This window comes from Rattus norvegicus, chromosome Y (genome assembly GCF_021556685.1).
Source record: "Rattus norvegicus strain SHRSP/BbbUtx chromosome Y, alternate assembly SHRSP_T2T, whole genome shotgun sequence".
In the NCBI taxonomy this organism is placed as follows: domain Eukaryota; kingdom Metazoa; phylum Chordata; class Mammalia; order Rodentia; family Muridae; genus Rattus; species Rattus norvegicus.
The window spans coordinates 10,552,509-10,574,286 of NC_141555.1; the positions used below are offsets into that span (position 1 = coordinate 10,552,509).

Here is a 21,778-nt window from a genome sequence, read left to right on the forward strand (position 1 = left end):
GCTGAGCGCCCACAGAACAGACCTGGCTGAGCGCTCACAGAATAAGGCAGAACGAGACAAAATTAGACAGACAGACAGACGCCGGCCGGCTTACCTCCCAGTGGGTGGTCGGTGGTCCCTGGGTGGAGGATCTCCTTTCCCGGCCAACGCACCAAATGAAAAGCTCTCAGGGAGAACTTTCCCTCGGGATGGAGACCCTCCAACTCCAAAGACCAGACCGAGACACCACAGGATGCAATCAGCAGGAGGATTTGGTTTATTGTCGGGATACACAGGCACAGGCACCTGCGGGCGCTTCAGTCACTCGGGGGACTGGCGCGCCCCACGGAACCAAGGATGGGCTTTTTATAGGATTTTGGGGAGCAGAAGCAAGCATACAGAAACAGATGCATGGTTACAGGGATATAATTGGTGGATTCTAATATGGCAAGGGTTTAGCCTGGGGGCAAGTTTCCTAGCTACCTTCCAGAAACATAACGGCTGACTCGGCCCCCCAAGGGTTCAGCCCGGGGGCATGTTTTTTAGCTACCTTCTTGGAACATAACGACTGACTCGGCCCCCCACCAGGGTGTGGGACCTCTCCCGGGGCTTTTTTTCATTGTCAGGTGCTCAACCGAAGTCGTCCTGTTGCCAGGCCTTCAACCAAACACATCCTGCTTGGCAGCCGCTGTGTACTCAGTGTTCTAACCTTTCCCTGAACCAGTCATCTTAAGTACAGCCTTGATAAATGGCGTTACTGCTGCTAAGCTGGGGTCTTTCACCTGTACGTTTAAATGGGGTGTAGCTAACTCTGTCTTAGGATCGACCTCTCAGACCCCAGCCTATCTGTCATAGGAAGACCTTGTTGCCCTCAAGGCTCCATGTTTAGATTGGTCAAGGGTCAGAGGAAGTTGCCCGTCGCTGAGAACAACTACATCAGGTCATCTTCTCATTCCTCTTACTTGAACCCAGAGGTGATGGAGCAGAGGCCAGAAGGCCTTAATTTAAGAGATTGTGGAAGTTGAGCCTCTCCCGATAAGTAGTGGGCACCTCATCTGGTTCTACTCAGCTGCTACCACCAAGGGCCGTAGTCAAGCCGCTCCTATAATAAAATTTAGAATTCCCAATTTTTAGCAACTACTCCAGAAAGTTCACCCACTGTGCTTGCCTAACAATAGATTGGGGGAGGGTAACTCCAGACACTGCAGACACAATGGCTGCAGCAGTAATGGCTGCCACAATAGCAGGGAAAATGCCAAGGTCTTTCCCAGGACAGTTCAGGATCGGTCATTCTTCTCTGGAGCAACCAGCAGGCAATGGAACCATGTCTGAGATCTGCAGAACCAGGGCAGAGTTCCCCAGTCCACAGCAGCTTCCAGCAAGCAGCAGTGCACAGAGGGTTGGAGCGCAGGCCGCGATGGGACAGGACACAATGACTGCAGCAACACCAGAATTTCTGTGATGACAAAAGATGAGGGGGAATCCTCCATATTCCTCCAAGGACACAGGAATGACTCCAGGGACCCGAACCAGGAGAGCTGTATCTTCATGCTCCCAGGATCAGCATGTCTCACCAGACACTCAGGCAGCTGGCACACTCCTGCAGCATCCTGTAGAAAAAACACAAACATTCCCTCTTCCCCATAAAAAAATATCTGGACAGGATCATGTAAATATGTGGATCTCTCTATTTCACATTGGCAGAAGTATGCCTAGTTGTAGGGTGCCATAAACTTTGGCATCCAAATTTTAAAATTGAAATGAAAGGTGTATTATTAAATAATTGTATAGCATACATAACATACAGGGATATAACTCCCCCTTTTTATTTATTAAGATTTTGTTAAAATATTACTTATTAAGATAAGTCCTCGAGGATTAAATTGAGGACACTGAGCACTTGTATTTATAAATTGACTTGTATACCAAATTATTGTCTCCAGCATTATTGTTTTGGATATATAAAGAATGAGATTTTTTGGCTAATTGTTCTTATGTAAGGCCTATTTCTGCCTGGTATTATAGTCTTCCCTTGCTAAGGGGTCCAGGCAATCCAGTTTGAGTTTTTAAATGGCCTATAAAAGAACAGTACTTAGTGCTCTTAACCACTAAGCCATCTCTCCAGCCCCTCTCCAGCTTTATTTACCTAAACATAAGCATTAATTAGAAATGTCAAATTGTGTAAACAAGGTCCAGATTTAGCCTTATTTAGAAATCCCTGACTTGGCAGGGTGAGGCTGGGCGTTGAAAGTAAGCAAATGAAATCTTTCTCCTTTCATGAGGGTGTGTTATCAACTCCATTACCATTTTCAAGGAGGTGGGTCTATGGTTTTGTTTAGTTCTCTGAGCCAGAGCACTAAAAGGACAGTGAGTTGTCAGACAATTCACACTTAAATCATCACTCACTGATTTTATGTAGAAAACCTGCCTCTAATAAAGCATTAAGTAATTGTAAAATTTGAGGGCTAGTAGTATCTAAAAAAAAAAAAAAAAAAAAAAAAAAAAAAAAAAAAAAAACCGAAGACTTTTTAATCAATTGTAAAACTACAAGCCACACATTGGCTATCAGCGTATGAATTGAAAGCTTGAATTTTAACATTTAAAAAGAGTGGCTACAGCACGTAATTTAATAGTCTGTGTTGAAGCAGACTATTAAAGAGAATATACAAGTGACCCAATCATACATGTAGCCTTTTCATTAGATGAACCTCCTATAAATACACTAAGCACATTTTCTAAGGGTTGCATGCACAAATTTACAGTAAAAACAAAAGCATGCAAGGAGTAAAATTATCAATTTTGTCCGAAATTTGTATATGTAATAGGCCAAATATCAGTATTTTGTAATAACCAATTAACTCTTGTTTCGAATAAGATATGTTTTACCAGGTTTCTTTTTAAAATACTTCCATGACTCTAGCCTACAATTTTGTACTAATGACAAAAGCTTTAACTCCAATGAGAATAACAAAGTTAAGTCGTCCGGTAAGGTGAGGTACTTTGGCAATTAACATATCCTTAGAAGCTTAAAATTAGTTTCAAATATTCTTTTCTGGACAGCTACTCCCCAAATATTAAAGATCATTTTGAGAGCAAAGTTTTGTAGTAAAAATTTCCATATACACTTAAAGATTCAAACTTCTAACTTCTTATATTGAAGAAGCAACAAAATTACATAATATAAGGCTATTCGCCACTGTTTTGTAAAAAATTTTAATGATATTACTTCATGGGCTCTCTAAAATTATAAGCAAGCTCAAAAAATAAAAAGTCACAATCGCCAGGATGTAAACAAACTGCATAAAAACAATCCTCTAAATCTATCTTGAAATGTCAGTTGGAGTAAGCAAACAAGCTGTAATGCTCTCACAAGTTCTAAAACCTCATCAATCCTTTGTAAATCTTGTAACAATCTCTACCTGTTTGATTTTTTCTTATTTATAAATAAGTTTGAGTTAGTCAATGCAACACTGGCAATCCTTAATCACAATCCTTGTAACACCAGAGCACAACCACAAGGTCACCTGAGTTCTGAGTAGAGACTAGGCAGCTGTCCTTGGGGCAACGGAATTAGCATTAAAATACAGATAACTTCAGGGCAAACCACAACTATGGAAAGCAAAACTTAACCTCTAACAAACTAGTCTCCAAAATCCAGTCTCCAAAACACCGAGTCTATCCTTCATGCTACTAAGTTTGACTGACAATTCCTACATATAAACGCACGATGGTGCAGTCTCCAATACCTCAACAAAGAGACATTGCCCTAAATTCTTTTAGAAGCCTTGTTTCTAGAATAAGAGTTCCATAATAATATTATCTCAATTTAGACCTATTTCACTAGGTTGGCTCATGCCATAGGTTGTCTAGAATGACTCCATCAAAATTACCAGCTTTATGTCAACTTTCTGTTACCAATATTATACCTTTTTAACCATATCCAATAACTTGAAAGCCAATAGTCCATAACCAAGCATGTAGAGCATATTTATACATTTAAAAGCAATCAGAAACAAAATTGAAGTGGCTACACCTATCTTTAATATTTAGACCAAGCACCATTTTTACTTTTCTAGCTATGATTTTAAGAGAAGCACCTTGTCACCTGCTAAGTCTAATAATAAGTCAGAGATTTTTCTAAGAGAAACAGCCATCAGCTCCTGTACCAAAGAAGCCAAGGAGCTGCTAGAGCATTTATGATCAGCTCATGTAGACGCACATCCCGGGCAGCTTCTTCATCTGACCTATGCCCATAGCTACAGGTGCAGGGCTCTAAAGACCGACTGAAACTGCTTTTCACTCATTTGTTCCATCTCGAAAGGAGTTAAGAGCAAATCAAGATGTGAACGATTGACAGATAAAGTTTTTACCATTTTTTTTCTTTTGAACATGAAACATAAAACATTTAAACAACAGGAAACAAAAACCACAGACATAAACTGACAGACATGGACAGCTTGGTGCACCAAGTACAGACAATAGACATAGAGGGAAAAAACTCAATGGTGTCCCACCGAAGGGACCCATATATCCTACCTATGGAACCCAGAACCAGAAATAAGCATTTCTCCAATAGGAGCCAGCAGAGAGGCAGGACGTCTCCTGCTTTCCCTCTTTTCATAGGAGAGCTCTGACAAGATTTTTCTCTTTCTCCAAAGCATCTGAGGAGAGTCCGGGAGGACTATTTTTCCCAAACCCGTTCTCTCTCATGTCTAGGGTGTAAACTATCTCTAGTCAGGGTCCAAAGACTAAAATATAACTCTAACAGAACACATATGCAAAAACACTTTACCATTATCTTGTCCCTTTTTTATGACAAGTTTTACTCAGGCTAGCCCAAATCATCCAGGCCTTTTCTGGCCCATCTTACCTCAAATCCGTCCCTTCTCCTATGCCGGCCAGGCTCCAGGGACGTCCCATAGGTGGTACCTCCTTTCTTCTCCGATCTCGGTGGGACCTCCATTTGTAGGCGCCAGCACCGACAAGGTACCGAGAATCGGGCGAAAGCCTACAGGATGAAAGAAACACACATCCACACACACAGGTTATCGTGTCTGAAAAGCTCTCAGGGAGAACTTTCCCTCGGGATGGAGACCCTCCAACTCAATGACCAGACCGAGGCCACAGGATGTAATCAGCAAGAGGATTTGGTTTATTGTCGGGATACACAGGCACCTGTGGGCACTTCAGTCACTCGGGGGACTGGCACACCCCACGGAACCAAGGATGGGCTTTTTATAGGAATCTGGGGAGCAGAAGCAAGCATACAGAAGCAGATGCATGGTTACAGGGATATAATTGGTGGATTCTAATGTGGCAAGGGTTCAGCCCAGGGGCAAGTTTTCTAGCTACCTTCCTGGAACATAACGACTGACTCGTCCCCCCACCAGGGTGTGGGACCTCTCCCGGGGCTTTTCTCCTTGTCAGGTGCTCAACCGCAGTCGTCCTGTTGCCAGGCCTTCAACCAAACACATCCTGCTTGGCAGCCGCTGTGTACTCAGTGTTCTAACTATTCCCTGAACCAGTCATCTTAAGTACAGCCTTGCAAAATGGCGTTACTGCTGCTAAGCTGGGGTCTTTCAGTGTCAAGCCAGGAGAGGAAGAGAGGAAGAGAGTGAGAGAAAGAGAGAGAGAGAGAGAAAGAGCAGAAGGAAGAGTTAGAGTGAAGAAAAAGAGTGAGAGACTCCTGTAGCTTCATTCACCACTTATATACCCAAGTACCCAAGTCTCCAGGTAGAAAGTATCTGGGAAGCACAGTGGGAAACCCTGGCTCCTGACAACCTGGCTAGTGACTTCAGTATCAAAAGACCGACTAGGAGACCTGAATTAATTAGGGAGAAGTCCCAGAAGACCAGCCTAAATCTCAAGGATAAAGGCTGAGGAAGTAAAAGGCAGAAGTAAATTGACCACCACCCAGGTGTGGTCCTGGTGTGTCGGTTCCACATGCATCAGCCGGGCTCAGCAGAGGTCATGCAGTGGAGACACTGGGTGTTTACTACTTGGTCTTTTCTTCCTGTGCCATAAATATATGGGAGAGGCCTCTGTCCAACATTCCCATGACTTCTTAACTGTGGCCATGAAGTTACAAAGAAGCCAGGCCCAAATCCAATATGGCAGTACATAACCTAAAGTGAGAAATGCCTGTAATAATAAAAGAATCATATATTTCTACAAATAGATTGGACCAAAAAGAAATTTCTCCCTTCACATAATAGTCAAAACACCAAATGCACAAAAGAAAGAAAGAAAAATAAAGTCAGTAAGCAAAAAATCAGGAAACATATATAGGCATACCTATTAGTATTACACCAGACTTTCTCACCAGAGACTATGATAGTCAGATCCTGAGTGGATTTTATAAAACACTAAGAGAAAATAAATGCCAGCCCAGGCCACTATTCCCTGCAAAACTTTCAATCAACGCAGCTGGAGAAACCAAGATATATTATGATAAACTAAATTTACACAGTATATTTTCACAAATCCTGCCCTACAAAAGATAATAGATGGGAAACTCCAACACAAGGAGGAAAATTATATCCTATAAAAAACAAAACAGTAATCCTCTTTCAACAAACCCAAAAGAAAAGTGTCACACAAACATAATTCTGAAAGACACCAGCTTAGCAGCAGTAACGCCATTTTGCAAGGCTGTACTTAAGATGACTGGTTCAGAGAAAGGTTAAAACACTGAGTACACAGCGCTGCCAAGCAGGATGTGTTTGGTTGAAGGCCTGGCAACAGGACGACTTCGGTTGAGCACCTGACAATGAAAAAAAGCCCCGGGAGAGGTCCCACACCCTGGTGGGGGGCCGAGTCAGCCGTTATGTTCCAAGAAGGTAGCTAAGAAACTTGCCCCCGGGCTGAACCCTTGCCATATTAGAATCCACCAATTATATCCCTGTAACCATGCATCTGCTTCTGTATGCTTGCTTCTGCTCCCCAAAATCCTATAAAAAGCCCATCCTTGGTTCCGTGGGGCGTGCCAGTCCCCCGAGTTTCTTAAGCGCCCGCAGGTCCTTGTGCCTGTGTGAAAGAGCGTACCCCAAAACGGGGAGCCGCGTCTCTCGCTCCGATCGCAGGGTGGGGTGCCCCCAGGAATCACGAGGAGCCATTCTTGATGTAACAGCAAGAGGTAGCTTTATTAACGAGATCCCGGGTCTTAGCGAGATCCCGGGTCGACACGTATCTCACACAGGAGACAGAGGAATCGACCCCGAGCTTCCAAACTCGGGGGTTTTTATAGGGGAGGTAAGGGGCATTCACGCGGTTACACATGATTGGTCAATTCAAAAGGTGCACGGTTACTTTCGGCGCGAAATGACATCAGCAAGGAGTATGTGTTATCTAGCAGCTCGGCAGGCAGGTAGGGTGGCTCATCTCACTCAGGGGGGTGAAGGAAGGGGAGGGTGTCCTTGGGGAAGGAAGGATGGTCAGTGTCCTTGGAGCTGATAGCTGGTTCGGCAAGTCCTATCTCTGGCTCTCCCTCAGGCACGTCCGGCCCTGCACATCGGACTCTGACAATGAGTAACCTTTATGAAACTCTAGTTCTACATTCCCCACTTCTTTTTTTTGTTAATAGTTCTAATCCTAGAACTTCATGGAGAACTCAGCTTCATCTAGCATAACAGCTTGGTATTGTTGTCTTAACATGAGGATTCTAACCTGGACACTATCCAAGCCTATACACCAAGGTCATGACTAGCTTTTAGAACTTCTAAGCTTATACAGACTGTGATCCCTGAGGCACAGTCCCAAGAAGTGTTAAGAGTACTAACATATGCAATGTTACATCATTTGTAATGGAAATCAAGACTATCCCACACCTATCTTGATAGAACCCAGGACAAACATGACTGAATTTCCCTCTAGGTCCCAGCTCTCAGCCCCAAGAGCTAGTACGCTGCTGGTGAGGGCTGAGAATTGACAGCTCTCAGGGTGGTCAGCAGTACCAGGTACGGTCCTTTCCAGCGAGGCTCGAGTGTCTGGGCTCAGTGTAGCTGCAATCTCCGACCTGGAACTGATGGGATGTCTCAGGGGTCTCCGGGGCATAGGCTGCTGTCAGCTGTGAGCTGATTTCTTTCTGTATCACCTGTAGGTCTTTTAGCCTGGCACACAAATCATTATTACTATGGCACTATGACATGTTGGATCAGTAACTTCATCTAATACAGTCAGGGGAGCTGAGGCCCCATATTGGGGCTGGGGATTTAGCTCAGTGGTAGAGCGCTTATCTAGGAAGCGCAAGGCCCTGGGTTCGGTCCCCAGCTCTGAAAAAAAGAACAAAAAAAAAAAAAAAGATCTCAAAGGGGGTAAGGCTGAATCTGGAAGGGGTATTTCTTGCTCTGAAGAGAGCAAGAGGGAAGGAGTGTCACCCAGTCTGCGCCAGTCTCCATGGTTAATTTAATTTGGTCAGGGTCTCTCTTAAAATTTTATTTATTTACTCTACCTGTCCTGAACTTTGAGGTCTGTAGATACAATGTAATTTCCAATTGACCTCTAAATACTTGGCCACACCCTGGCTTACATTGGCAACGAAAGTAGGGCCTTTGTCTGGCCAGATTACCTTGGGCATTCCAAATCCGGGGAAGATTTCTTCCAGTATCTTCTTAATGATTGCAGAGGCCGTCTCTCATTTGGTGAGGAAAGCTTCTATCTATTCCTGAAAAAGTATCTACAAGCACTAGGAGATACTTGTGATTATATTTTTCTGGTTTTATCTCAGTGAAGTTCTTTGCATTAGTCACACTGATCTTTAGCCAGGAATTCTCTTCTGTTGCCAGGTACTATCTTCCTAGGTTCCCTAACTACTGTGGCCAGTATATGTTCCTCTCTCATCTTTTATCTCCCTTTAGCTCTCTAGCTTCCTCTTCTTTTTGTTTCCTTTCTTCCCTAGCTTCCTGCTCTTTTTACCTCTTTCTTTCTTTTTTTTTCAATCTCTCTGTCTGCATCTATTAGGTGCTGTCCTCTTTTCTGCACAGACCCTGAACCATGCATCAACTTATTTTCTCTGCAACTTACAATAACTCTCTCAGTGACTTAACCCTTCAAATTTCTGTAACTTTCTCTTCATTTCTTTTCCTTATCTTAGCCAGATTGTCGGGGCACTTTCCAGCCCCTCAGAGACCCACCCTTGGAGCCTGGCGGCAGACCTGGCACTCCCTACCTACAGGCATCTGAAGAGAGCAGGCAGAAGTGAGGACCTTCTATCCGTGTTGGAACCTTTTTTTTTTCTGGTCTCCAGTAGGATTCCGTCTTCTCCTCGGTGGTAAAGAAGACCTGTAACAGTTACTAACAAGCATCTCAAATGGGATGGTGAGAAAACAAGAGAATCTTGAGAATAGAGGTCTACCGAAGAGGGCAAACAGCATTTAGTCACACAGCTAAACCAGGAGGCCTTTCTTGGAACAAAAAGGCCACTGTCAGTGTAAGCTCCATGGCTTTGCCTCTCAAGAGAACCAGCCTCCAAATGACACTAGGCTTCTAGTAACAACTAATAACAAAAGGATGGAGAGATGGTTAGAACCTGGGTGCTAGATGCCAGGGGGCTGACAAAAGAATCGTAACCAGTTCACCAGGGGCTATCAGGACCTCAGTAGTAGTCCTTTACCAAACTGTCTCACTGGGTTTAAAGGCCCATGGAAAAGAAAACATTAATCCTGACCTTGGCCACCTCCAAGTAATTTAGTGCTGGAGACTGACTCCTCCCTTGGAATAAAGGCAGCAGATAAGGCAGGCTTCCTTAAAGAACTTCTCTAAATGAGCTCTCTCCTACTGTGAGCAAAAGTCAGAAATTCCTTATAGCCCCACCTAGCTCTCAGCCTTTTTAGATTATTCTTCCTGTAGCATTTCTAACGCAGCCTGTCCCCCCTTTTTTTTTTATAGCCTGTTGACAGCATTTCTGATCTTTTAGGCAGCTACGCACTAAGTGCCATACCGGCTGAAACTCCACCTTAAAGATTCCTTGCTCCCAAGCAAAATTTACTCACTTCTCTAGCTTATCTCAGCTGGCTGCGAGCACAAGCACAGATAAAACACTGTTTTAAAAACTAACTTTGGCTATCAACCAACACACCGCCACTAGAGCGGGCTCCATAAGATTAAGTTTCTTACTCACTAAGCATTAAGGGGACCAAGTAAAACTCTTCAACGAACAAAGCAAACAGTTTCATGATTTCAAACACAGTCGTCGGTCCAAGATTTTAAACACGGTTGTCAGTCCAAATTCAAACACGAAACAAAAGTCAAAAAGACACTGGACAATACCACAGAAAACAATCCAGACAAACAAGACCAAGACAAAGCATCCTATAACCAATTTCCACAGATGCCTGGTACCTTCAGTACCTGGCCCAAACTTCAGCTTAACCTTAGCTGCTTCTGGGATACCAAACACAGAAACAGAATACAGACAACAGACACTAACACATCTAAGCACACTTGTCCGTGCCTATACTTTAATAGACAGCCGAACGCGACCTCCAAAGTCAAGTCACAGTCAGATCTTTTTGACTGTCCGTTGCCGGGTCCTCCCAACAAAATTCGTCTCGTGGAACGTCTCTCACGCGTCCCAGAGCCAGGACCCGACAAAGGCTGGCTCGAGGAACGTCTCTCACGCGTCCCAGAGCCTGCTCGATTGGGGCGTCCCCCGGTGAGCTTTCTAAAAAGGAAAAAAAAGAAAGAAAAAGACTATTCGGAGTAGGAATCCTTCATCTACTCACAGGCGCCATTTCGGGGTGGGGAACCTTCTTCCACCTGTGCACAGGGCAGGAATCCTCCTTCTGCCCAGACAGTGCATTCTCAAGCTAGCTTTCTATGGGGTGGGGAACCTTCTTCCACCCGTGCACAGGGCAGGAATCCTTCTTCTGCCCAGATAGTGCCCCAAGACACTAAACCGGTACCGAAAAACAGACTACAGGACTTAATTCATACACACTCACACACAGCGGCCGCTTTCCAGCACTCACACTAACGTACCTCCAAGTGGCATTCGGGGTTCCGGGGGTCACGCTCCGATCCCGGACGAGCCCCCAAATGAAAGAGCGTACCCCAAAACGGGGAGCCCTGTCTCTCGCTCCGATCGCAGGGTGGGGTGCCCCCAGGAATCACGAGGAGCCATTCTTGATGTAACAGCAAGTGGTAGCTTTATTAACGAGATCCTGGGTCTTAGCGAGATCCCGGGTCGACACGTATCTCACACAGGAGACAGAGGAATCGACCCCGAGCTTCCAAACTCGGGGGTTTTTATAGGGGAGGTAAGGGGCATTCACGCGGTTACACATGATTGGTCAATTCAAAAGGTGCACGGTTACTTTCGGCGCGAAATGACATCAGCAAGGAGTATGTGTTATCTAGCAGCTCGGCAGGCAGGTAGGGTGGCTCATCTCACTCAGGGGGGTGAAGGAAGGGGAGGGTGTCCTTGGGGAAGGAAGGATGGTCAGTGTCCTTGGATCTGATAGCTGGTTCGGCAAGTCCTATCTCTGGCTCTCCCTCAGGCACGTCCGGCCCTGCACATCGGACTCTGACAATGAGTAACCTTTATGAAACTCTAGTTCTACATGTGTATCCCGACAACAAACCAAATCCTCTTGCTGATTGCATCCTGTGGTGTCTCGGTCTGGTCTTTAGAGTTGGAGGGTCTCCATCCCGAGGGAAAGTTCTCCCTGAGAGCTTTTCATTTGGTGCGTTGGCCGGGAAAGGAGATCCTCCACCCAGGGACCACCGACCACCCACTGGGTGGTAAGGCGGCCGGCGTCTGTCTGTCTGTCTGATTTTGTCTCGTTCTGCCTTATTCTGTCTGTTCTGTGAGCGCTCAGCCAGGTCTGTTCTGTGAGCACTCAGCCAGGTTCTGTGAGCTCTCAGCCAGGTCTGTTCTGTGAGCACTCAGCCAGGTCTGTTCTGTGAGCGCTCAGCCAGGTTGTTTGGAATTTGGGCGGGACGAAGAAGGAGCTGACGAGCTCAGACTTCTCGCCCCACAGCCCTGGAAGACGTTCCAAGGGTGTTAAGGGCCCGACTTTTCGGGGCCCAATCTGGGACTCTGGTTAGAGGAGAAGGATCCGGACTAACGGCACCTCTGTCTGTATTTTTGGTTTTCAGAGGGCCCCGGACCTTTGCCACCTCCATCTGACTTTTTGCTTTCAGTTTGGTACCAAAGCCGTGCAGCACGCCTGTCTGTTGTTTGTTTGACTGTTGGTGTTGTTTGTTTTCTCTGTGTTATAATCTTCCTTATAACTAACATGGGACAGTCCCTAACAACACCCCTAAGTCTCACTCTTGATCATTGGAAAGACGTCCACGACCGGGCACACAACCAGTCCGTCGAGGTTAAAAAAGGAAAATGACAGACTCTCTGCACATCCGAGTGGCCCACTTTCAGAGCGGGATGGCCAGTGAATGACACATTTAATAAGATCATTATTTTACAGGTTAAAGATCGGGTCGTCCACGGACATCCTGACCAGGTTCCTTATATTATCACTTGAGAGAGTCTCGCCTTGAAACTCCCCCCCTGGGCGGAACCCTTCGTGGACCCGAATTGGCCTCCCCTCAACCCCCAGCCTGTCCCCTCGGCCCCGCCCGGTCCGCCGGCCACGTCTTTCTCTCTCTAAGAAACCTGTCCTCCCGGCAGACCCAAACTCCCCTCTCATAAATCTTCTCTCTGACAGGCCCGGCTGAAACGGAGGAGGCAGAGCCGCCGGCCAGATCAGTTGCCGGGCCACAGTCTGATAAGGGTTTCTCCCCTGTCGCAGGGAGATTGCGCAATAAGCGTGAGGTGATGCCAGATTCAACCGCCCAGGCTTTCCCACTTAGACAGGGAACCGGTGGCCAGACCCAATACTGGCCATTTTCAGCAGCTGACATTTACAATTGGAAACAAAACAACCCTTCTTTCTCCAAAGATCCGGTGGCACTCACCGACCTAATAGAACAGCTCTTACAGGCCCTCTTAACCTCAGAAAAAAAAAAAAAAAAAAACAAAGAGTGTTCCTAGAGGCCAGAAAGCATGTTCTGGGAGATGATGGGCGTCCCACCCAGCTGCCTGAGAAAATTGATGCTACATTCCCACTTAAGAGACCAAACTGGGATTTTAATACAGCTGAAGGTAAGGGACACCTACGCCTTTATCGCCAGTTGCTTCTAGCAGTTCTCCTACTAATTTGGCTCAGGTAAAACAGGTATTACAGGAAGCAGGGGAAACTCCCTCCGCCTTTCTAGAGAGACTTAAGGAGGCCTACCATATATACTCTCCCTATGACCCAGATGACCCAGGACAAATGACGAGTGTCTCTATGTCCTTCATCTGGCAGGCTGTTCCAGATATCAGGACTAAGTTACAGAGGTTAAAAAATTTACAGGGCTATACATTACAGGATTTACTTAAAGAAGCTAAAAAGATTTTTAATAAGAGAGAGATAAAAAAAAAAAAGAATTGAGTCGAATCTTGGCTGCCGTAGTTCAGGGCCAAAAAAGAAGGGAGATAGGGGGGAGCTCGAAAGGGGCTGAAGCTGGATAAAGATCAATGTGCCTATTACAAAGAGAAAGGGCACTGGGCCAGAGAGTGCCCCAAGAAGCCTGGCAGACCCCGAAAGCCTCGAACACGAACCTCCCTCTTGGCTCTAGTTAAAGATTAGGGAGGTCAGGGCCAGGAGCCCCCCCCTGAGCCCAGGGTAACGCTTAAAGTTGGGGGGCAGCCGGTTACTTTCCTGGTAGACACAGGAGCCCAGCATTCAGTCCTCACCCAAGCTTCAGGACAACTCAGCGACCGGACAGCCTGGGTACAAAGAGCTACTGGTGAGAAACAATACCGATGGACTAAGGACTGCTGGGTTCAGCTGGCTACCGGTAATGTGACCCATTCCTTCTTACATGTTCCAGACTGCCCTTATCCTCTGCTGGGCTGTGACCTGCTCACCAAACTAAACGCACAAATTCATTTTGAGGAAGGAGGGGCCCAAATAACTGGCCCCCATGGAACTCCCCTTCAAGTTCTATAAATATAGACTATAGGAACTGGGACAGGACAAGCCACAATCCCTAGAAATAGACACTTGGGTCACGAATTTTCCACTGGCTTGGGCAGAGACTGGTGGGTTGGGGTTGGCGCTCCAACAGCCCCCCTTAATTATACAGTTAAAGGCCACTACAACTCCAGTCTCCATAAAACAATACCCCCTGTCACATGAAGCTTATCAAGGTATAAGGCCTCACATTACGAGGCTTCTAGATCAAGGCATCCTAATCCCCTTCCGGTCGCCTTGGAATACGCCTCTTCTGCCTGTTAAGAAACCCGGCACTGGAGATTATAGGCCAGTACAAGCCTTGAGAAAGGTCAACAAGAGGATAGAAGATATTCATCCGAGTGTTCCAAACTCTTACAATTTGCTCAGTAACTGTTCATCGATGAGAAACAGGGGTATGCTAAAGGTGTCCTAACACAAAGGTTGGGACCCTGGAAACGCCCTGTGGACTACCTGTCTAAGAAATTGGACCCTGTGGCCTCCCACTGGCCACCCTGCCTAAGGATGGTGGCTGCTATTGCTGTCCTGATCAAGGATGCTGGAAAATTGAATTTGGGACAGCCACTCACCATCCTAGCACCCCACGCAGTGGAGGCCTTGGTAAAGCAGCCCCCAGACCGCTGGCTCTCTAAATCTCACACCAAGCCTTGTTACTGGATGCAGAACGGGTTCAGTTTGGGCCCGTAGTCGCCCTCATCCTGCCACCTTGCTTCCTCTACCAGAGGAGGCAGAACAGCATGACTGCCTACAAATCCTCGCAGAAGTACATAGAACCAGGCCGGACCTATCGGACCAGACTCTTCAGAATGCTGACCACACATGGTACACGGATGACAGCAGCTTCTTGGCAGAGGGAGAGTGAAAGGCTAGAGCTGCAGTCACTACGGAGGACAAAGTGATTTGGGCGAAAGCCCTGCCTGCTGGTACCTCCGCACAACGGGCTGAACTCATCGCCTTGACTCAGGCGCTCAAAATGACAAAAGGTAAGAGGCTAAATATATATATATATATATATATATATATATATATATATATACACACACACACACACATATATATATATATATATATATATATATATATATATATATATATATATATATATATATATACAGACAGCCGTTATGCCTTTGCCATGGCACACATCCACGGGGAGATCTACCGGAGGCGGGGGCTGCTCACATCTGAGGGTAAAGATATGGCTAAAATTCGGGCCCTCTTAGAAGCCCTATTCTTGCCCAAAAGACTGAGTATTATACATTGTCCAGGACACCAGAAAGGGCACAACCCAGAGGCACGAAGAAACCGGCTGGCCGATGCCACGGCGCGAGAAGCGGCCGTGAGCAAACAAATCTTGTCCTTAAATAGCCCAGACCAACCCACGCCCCCACCAGTGGGACAAACCAGTTGGGTTTACGCCCATGAGGACATAGAGCTCCTAAAAAAAATGGGGGCCATCTACCACCCTCAACTAAAACAGTGGGTCTGCAAAGGAAAGACAGTTATGCCAATAAAAATGACTTTTGAATTGATCTCCTTTTTACACAAATTAACCCATTTGGGGTTTTAGATGATAAAAACCTTACTAGATCAGGAAGAGATAAATCTGTGTTTTTTTGAATCGGGACAAAGCGATACAAAAGGTGACTGAGAGTTACAAAGCGTGCGCTCAGGTTAACCCGGAAAGGACCACGATTGGACAAGGAGTTCGTCCTAGGGGACACCGTCCCGACATCCATTGGGAAATTGATTTTACTGAAATTAAACCAGGTATATATGGATACAAGTATCTCCTAGTGTTTGTAGACACCTTCTCAGGATGGGTCGAGCCTTCCCCACAAAACACGAGACTACAAAAATGGTCACCAAGAAGCTCCTCCAGGAAATCTTTCCCAGGTATGACATGCCTCAAGCGTTGGGGTCGGACAACGGGCCCGTTTTCGTCTCCCAAGTAAGTCAGTTGGTGGCCAAATTGCTGGGGATTGATTGGAAATTACATTTTGCCTATAGACCCCAGAGTTCAGGTCAGGTAGAACACATGAATAGAACAATTAAGGAGACTTTATCCAAACTTGTGCTTGCAACTGGCTCAAAGGATTGGTGGCCCTCCTTCCCCTAGTTCTATATCGGGCCTGGAATACCCCGGGCCCCCATGGTCTAACTCCTTTTGAAATAATATATGGAGCACCACCCCCATTTGTCCATTTCTTCGATTGAACATTGCTGATTTTGCTGACAGCCCTTCTCTGAGGGCCCATTTACAGGCCCTACAGATTGTGCAGAGAGACGTCTGGAGACCTTTGGCCGCTGCTTACCAGGACAAGCTTGAGCATCCGGTGGTGCCACACCCGTTCCAGATTGGAGACACCGTGTGGGTGCGCAGACACCAGACCAAGAATCTCGAGCCACGGTGGAAAGGACCCTACACCGTCCTCCTGACTACCCCTACCGCCCTAAAGGTAGACGGAGTCGCGGCTTAGATCCACGTACCACACATCAAGGCAGTCCGGTCTGAGGAATTGACTAATCACAACACTACCCCCCAGACATGGAGAGTTCAGCGCACTCCAAGCCCCTTAAACTCCTACGTGGCTCCTCCTAGTCCTTTTGTGGCCTAGAGTCAGTGGGGGAATAAACCCCACCAGACAGAAATTTCTTGACCAAGTCGAGTGAAAGATTTCACTCAAATTTAGCAAAAAAAAAAAAAATGGGGGAATGAAAGACCCCAGCTTAGCAGCAGTAACGCCATTTTGCAAGGCTGTACTTAAGATGACTGGTTCAGAGAAAGGTTAAAACACTGAGTACACAGCGCTGCCAAGCAGGATGTGTTTGGTTGAAGGCCTGGCAACAGGACGTCTTCGGTTGAGCACCTGACAATGAAAAAAAGCCCCGGGAGAGGTCCCACACCCTGGTGGGGAGCTGAGTCAGTCGTTATGTTCCAAGAAGGTAGCTAAAAAATTTGCCCCTGGGCTGAACCCTTGTGGGGCCAAGTCAGCCGTTATGTTTCAGGAAGGTAGCTAGGAAACTTGCCCCCGGGCTAAACCCTTGCCATATTAGAATCCACCAATTATATCCCTGTAACCATGCATCTGCTTCTGTATGCTTGCTTCTGCTCCCCAAAATCCTATAAAAAGCCCATCCTTGGTTCCGTGGGGCGCGCCAGTCCCCCGAGTGACTGAAGCACCCGCAGGTGCCTGTGCCTGTGTATCCCGACAATAAACCAAATCCTCTTGCTGATTGCATCCTGTGGTGTCTCGGTCTGGTCTTTAGAGTTGGAGGGTCTCCATCCCGAGGGAAAGTTCTCCCTGAGAGCTTTTCAATTCCACCTCTACCAAAAAATAATAACAGAAAACCACAATAACTATTCCTTAATATCTTTAGCATCAATGCTCAAATTCCAATAAAAAAGACACAGACTAGCAGACTGCATACATAAAGAAGAACTAGAATTTTTTTTTGCATAAAGGAAACACAGCTCAGTGACAAAAACAGATAGTATCTCAGAATAAAAATCTGGAAAACAATTTTCCAAGAAAATGGTCTATAGAAACATCCTGGAGCGTACATTCCAGTATTAATTCAACCAAAAGTTATCAAAAAAAAAGATAAGGTAGGACACTTCACTTTCATCAAAGAAAAAAATTCCACCAGGGTCAATCCTCTATCCTGAATATCTATAAGCTACATACAAGGGCAACTGAATTTATGAAGGAAACCATACGAAAGCCCAGGGTAATGCATTAGTAGTGGGAGACTTCAACAACCCACGCTCAGAAATGGCCAGATAATAGAATGGGAAACCGGAGACCAGAGAAATTAACAGATTTTGTACCAAATGGATTTAAGAAATATCTATAGAATATTTCATCCTTGAACAAAAGAATATATTTTATTCTCAGGAACTCATGGCACATTCTCCAAAACTGATTACACTTGGTCATAAAAGAGCATCAACAGATACAAAAGAGTAAAATAATCCCATGCATTTTCTCATACTACCATGCCCTAAGGCTGGACTTCAACAACAACAAAAATATCAGAAAGCCCAAATACACATGGACATTTAACAATATTTTGCTCAGTGATAACTTGGTAGTGGAATAACTAAAAAAAAAAATTAAAAATGTTTTAGAATTTAAGGAAAAGTAAGGCACAACAAACTCAAACTTATGGGACACAATGATAGTATAGCTAAGAGGAAAACTCAAAGCTCTGAGAGTATCCTACGAGAAACTGGAGAGAGCATACATTAGCAGCTTGACAACAAATATAAAAGCTCAAAAACAAAAAGAAGCAGACATACCAAAGAGGAGTAGAAGGCAGGAAATAATCAAACTCAGGTCTGAAATCAACTAAAGAGAAACAAAAAGAACTCTACAAAGAATCAATAAAACCAGGAGCTGGATCCAACGGTAAATCAAAATGATAGATAAACCTGAGCTAGAATAACAAAAGGTCACAGAGAAAGTATCCAAATAACAAAATCAGAAATGAGAGGGAAACAAAACAACAGAATCTGCAGAAATTCAAAACATCATCATACCGTATTACTGAAATGTATATTGTAGAAAAGTAGAAACTCTGGATCAAATGATCAATTTTCTATACAGGGAGCAGTTACCAAAGTTAAGACAGGGTCAGACAAAATATCAACTGTACCAGGACTAGATGATTTCAGTTGAAAATTCTATCAGCACTTCCTAGAACCAAATACCAGTATTGTTCAAAATATTCTACAAAATACTAACAGAGGAACACTACCCAATTTTATCAATGAAGTCACAGTTATGCTTATACCTAAAGCACACAATGACCCAATAAAGAAAGTGAACTTCAGAAAAATTTCCCTTATGTATATTGACAAAAAATAGTCAATCAAATCATTGGAAACCAAATCCATGAACACATCAAAATGATCATCCATCACTATCAAGGAGACTTCGTAACAGGAATGCAAGGATAGTTTAATATGGAATTCCTTCAAAATAATCAACTAAATAATCAAACTGAAAGAAAAAAATTACATTCTCATCTCATTAGATGGTGTGAAAACATTTGACAAAATAAAACACCCCTTCATAGCCAAAGTCTTACAATGATAGGAATTAAAGGCCCATACTCAACAAGAGTAAGGTAATGTACTGCAAACCAGTAGCCAAAAATCAAACTAAATGAAGAGAAACTTGAAGCTCTCCCTCTAAAATCAGTGACTAGACAAGGCGATTCATTCTCTCCCTAATTATTCAATATAGTACTCAATGTGCTAGCCTGACCAATTAGACAACAGAAGGAAGACAAAGGGATATATAAATTGTTTTCCTTCATGTTGAATATAATGGAGACAGTGTCTCTTCTAACAATATATGTAGTAATTTTGATGCCTATAAAATTTAATATGTTCATATCTTGGCTAAATATTAATCACAATTACTTATGAAATACTTCCTATACTTTGTGTTTTTTCCTAAATATTGACTTTAAAATGCATTTAGCAGAATAGATATTGAGGAAGATGGAGGGAGTGTGGAAACTGAATGGGAGGGGAGGTAGGGAAAGGAGTGGGCTTTGGAGGAATTAGGTATAGGGAAAGCAGGAAAAAAGAATGGAAATCATAAGTGTGGAGTGCGCATTTCTAGGAAGTGCCAGAGACCTGGGAAAAGGGAGGCTCCAGGGTGTCTATTGGGGTGACTCTATCAGTGGTGATACAGATCCTTAATTGGCCACTTCTATAGCCAGGCATGACTCCTAGTGATGTGTCAAGGAAAAAACCCACCCACAAAACCTTCAATATAAATGAACACAGCCTACAAGAACTTCAGAGACAAAGATAGATAGAGCAGACATGGAAGGAACCTCCAACCAATGATTAGCGCAGATTGAGACCTACGCCATGGCAAGCACCAATCTCTGACACTAGTAAGATACTCTACCGGGCTTACATACAGATTCCTAGCATAATTCCCCTCTGATTGACTTCACCCAACAGCTGAGAGAAACAAGTGTAAAGATTCACCACCAAATATTAACTGGGACTTGGAGAGTCTTTTAAAAAAAAAAAGGTGAAGAATCGAGGCCCAGATGATATGAGGGACTCCACAGGAAGACCAATAGTGTCATCTCACAGCGACTTTTCGGGTCTACCAAAGGCTGAACCACCAACCAGAGAGTGAACGTGGACTTAACCTGAGCCACCAGGACATAGGTAGCCAATGTGTAGCTTTGTCTTTTTACAGGTGCCCCTGACAATGAGTGTTGGCATCCCATGAAGATGGAGCACCGATTTTTGGATGTAAAGTGACTAAATAAATAAATGAATTTTAAAGAAACAGATATCCCATCAACAGACAACATGTTTTGGGAAAGTCTAATCCTAGTTATTCGGGACCCGCATGAAGACTAAGCCTGTGGAGTGCCTATGTCCTTAGAGGTCATTTCCTTTTCATTCTGTTCTTTCATCAGAGTTCCAAGCTCCACCCATGGTTTGACTAAAGGGTTTCTGCATCTGTCTGCGTGAGTGGCTTAATGGGGTATCTCAGAAGGAAGCCAGGCTAGGCTCCTGTCTGCAAGCATAACAGAGTGTCATTAATACAGTCAGGGATTGGTGCTGATCCATGGGGGACATTTCAGTCTGTACTAACCATTGGTTGACCATTGGTTGACTCTCTGCTCTATGCACGGACCCTGAATTTCCTGTGGTCAGAATAAATTTTGGGTCAAAATTTAGTCTCTCTATCACTCCATTTTGGTTGTTCTCTGGCTACAGTAGGAGGGTTGTTCAGGAAGATATCACTGAGGCTGTGAGTCTCAGCTAAGGAAACACCCAATGATTCTTGGGCATCTCTCTTACCCCAGCTCTATGCCTCTTTCTGCATATGACCTCAACCTCCCCACACCTATCCATCTAGGCTTCTTTGTCTGGTCTCAGTAGCAGAGGATGTGACTAGCATCACAGAGACTGGATATGCATCATAAGGGGATAACCCTGTGGGGTCCGAAACTCCTCAGAGGAGAAAGGGCTAGGAGAAAGATTGTGAGAAGGGTGAACGGGAGGGGGGAGTGTGCAGCATGTAAAGTGAATAAATAAACAAATAACTATGAAAATAACTATGTGTCCTTGAAGGGAAGAAGCAGTTGTGTCTGTGTGTGTGTGTATGTTTTGTCTATGTGAATATATATATATATATATATATATATATATATATATATATATATATATATATATGAAGGTAAGAAGCAGTTCTGTGTTTTAAATATTTAATTATCACATTTGAGAAAACAGTGGTCTATGCAGAAGACAGGTGAACTTAGAATCTATATTTTTAAAAAAATGGCATTTGCTGAAGATGAAGAAATGATTCAGTGATTAGTAGAACTATCTGTTCTTCCAGAGAACCCGGGGCCAATCCCCTGTTCCCATGTGAAAGGTTACAGGTGGCTGTAAATTCAGCACCATGGAATCTCACATGCTCTTCAACCTCCTGGGCACTAGGCATGCATGTGTCTCACACGTAAACAAGCAGGTAAAACACTTACATATGTACAACGAAATGTACAAAGGTGTTCCTGGTTGACATAATTTGATTTACGTGAATATTCAAAGTGATAATCACAGTCAAATAAACATTGTATTGATCCATAATACAATCAAAGCCAGAAAAAGTTAGCTATCACCAGAGTCACTTAAAATTTATTTATTTAAAAATTGTAATAAAAATTTGCAGTGTTATAATTTACATTTAATTAATATACAAATTAATAAACATTAGTATACACATATAAAG

At 44.4% G+C, this 21,778-nt stretch overlaps 1 protein-coding gene across 1 annotated transcript in view; it reads right to left on the reverse strand.

The window, feature by feature from the left end:
- Positions 1-234: 234 nt before the first annotated feature.
- The window catches only part of LOC147997962 (uncharacterized), a 50,020-nt gene continuing 28,476 nt past the window's right edge, over positions 235-21,778 (reverse strand). The window contains exons 5-6 of the mRNA XM_087601390.1: positions 4,850-4,987; positions 235-1,589 (exon numbers count right to left, since the gene is read on the reverse strand). Coding sequence (XP_087457516.1) covers positions 1,550-1,589; positions 4,850-4,987 — 178 coding nt within the window. The 3' untranslated portion in view covers positions 235-1,549. The remainder of the gene's footprint in view (positions 1,590-4,849; positions 4,988-21,778) is intronic.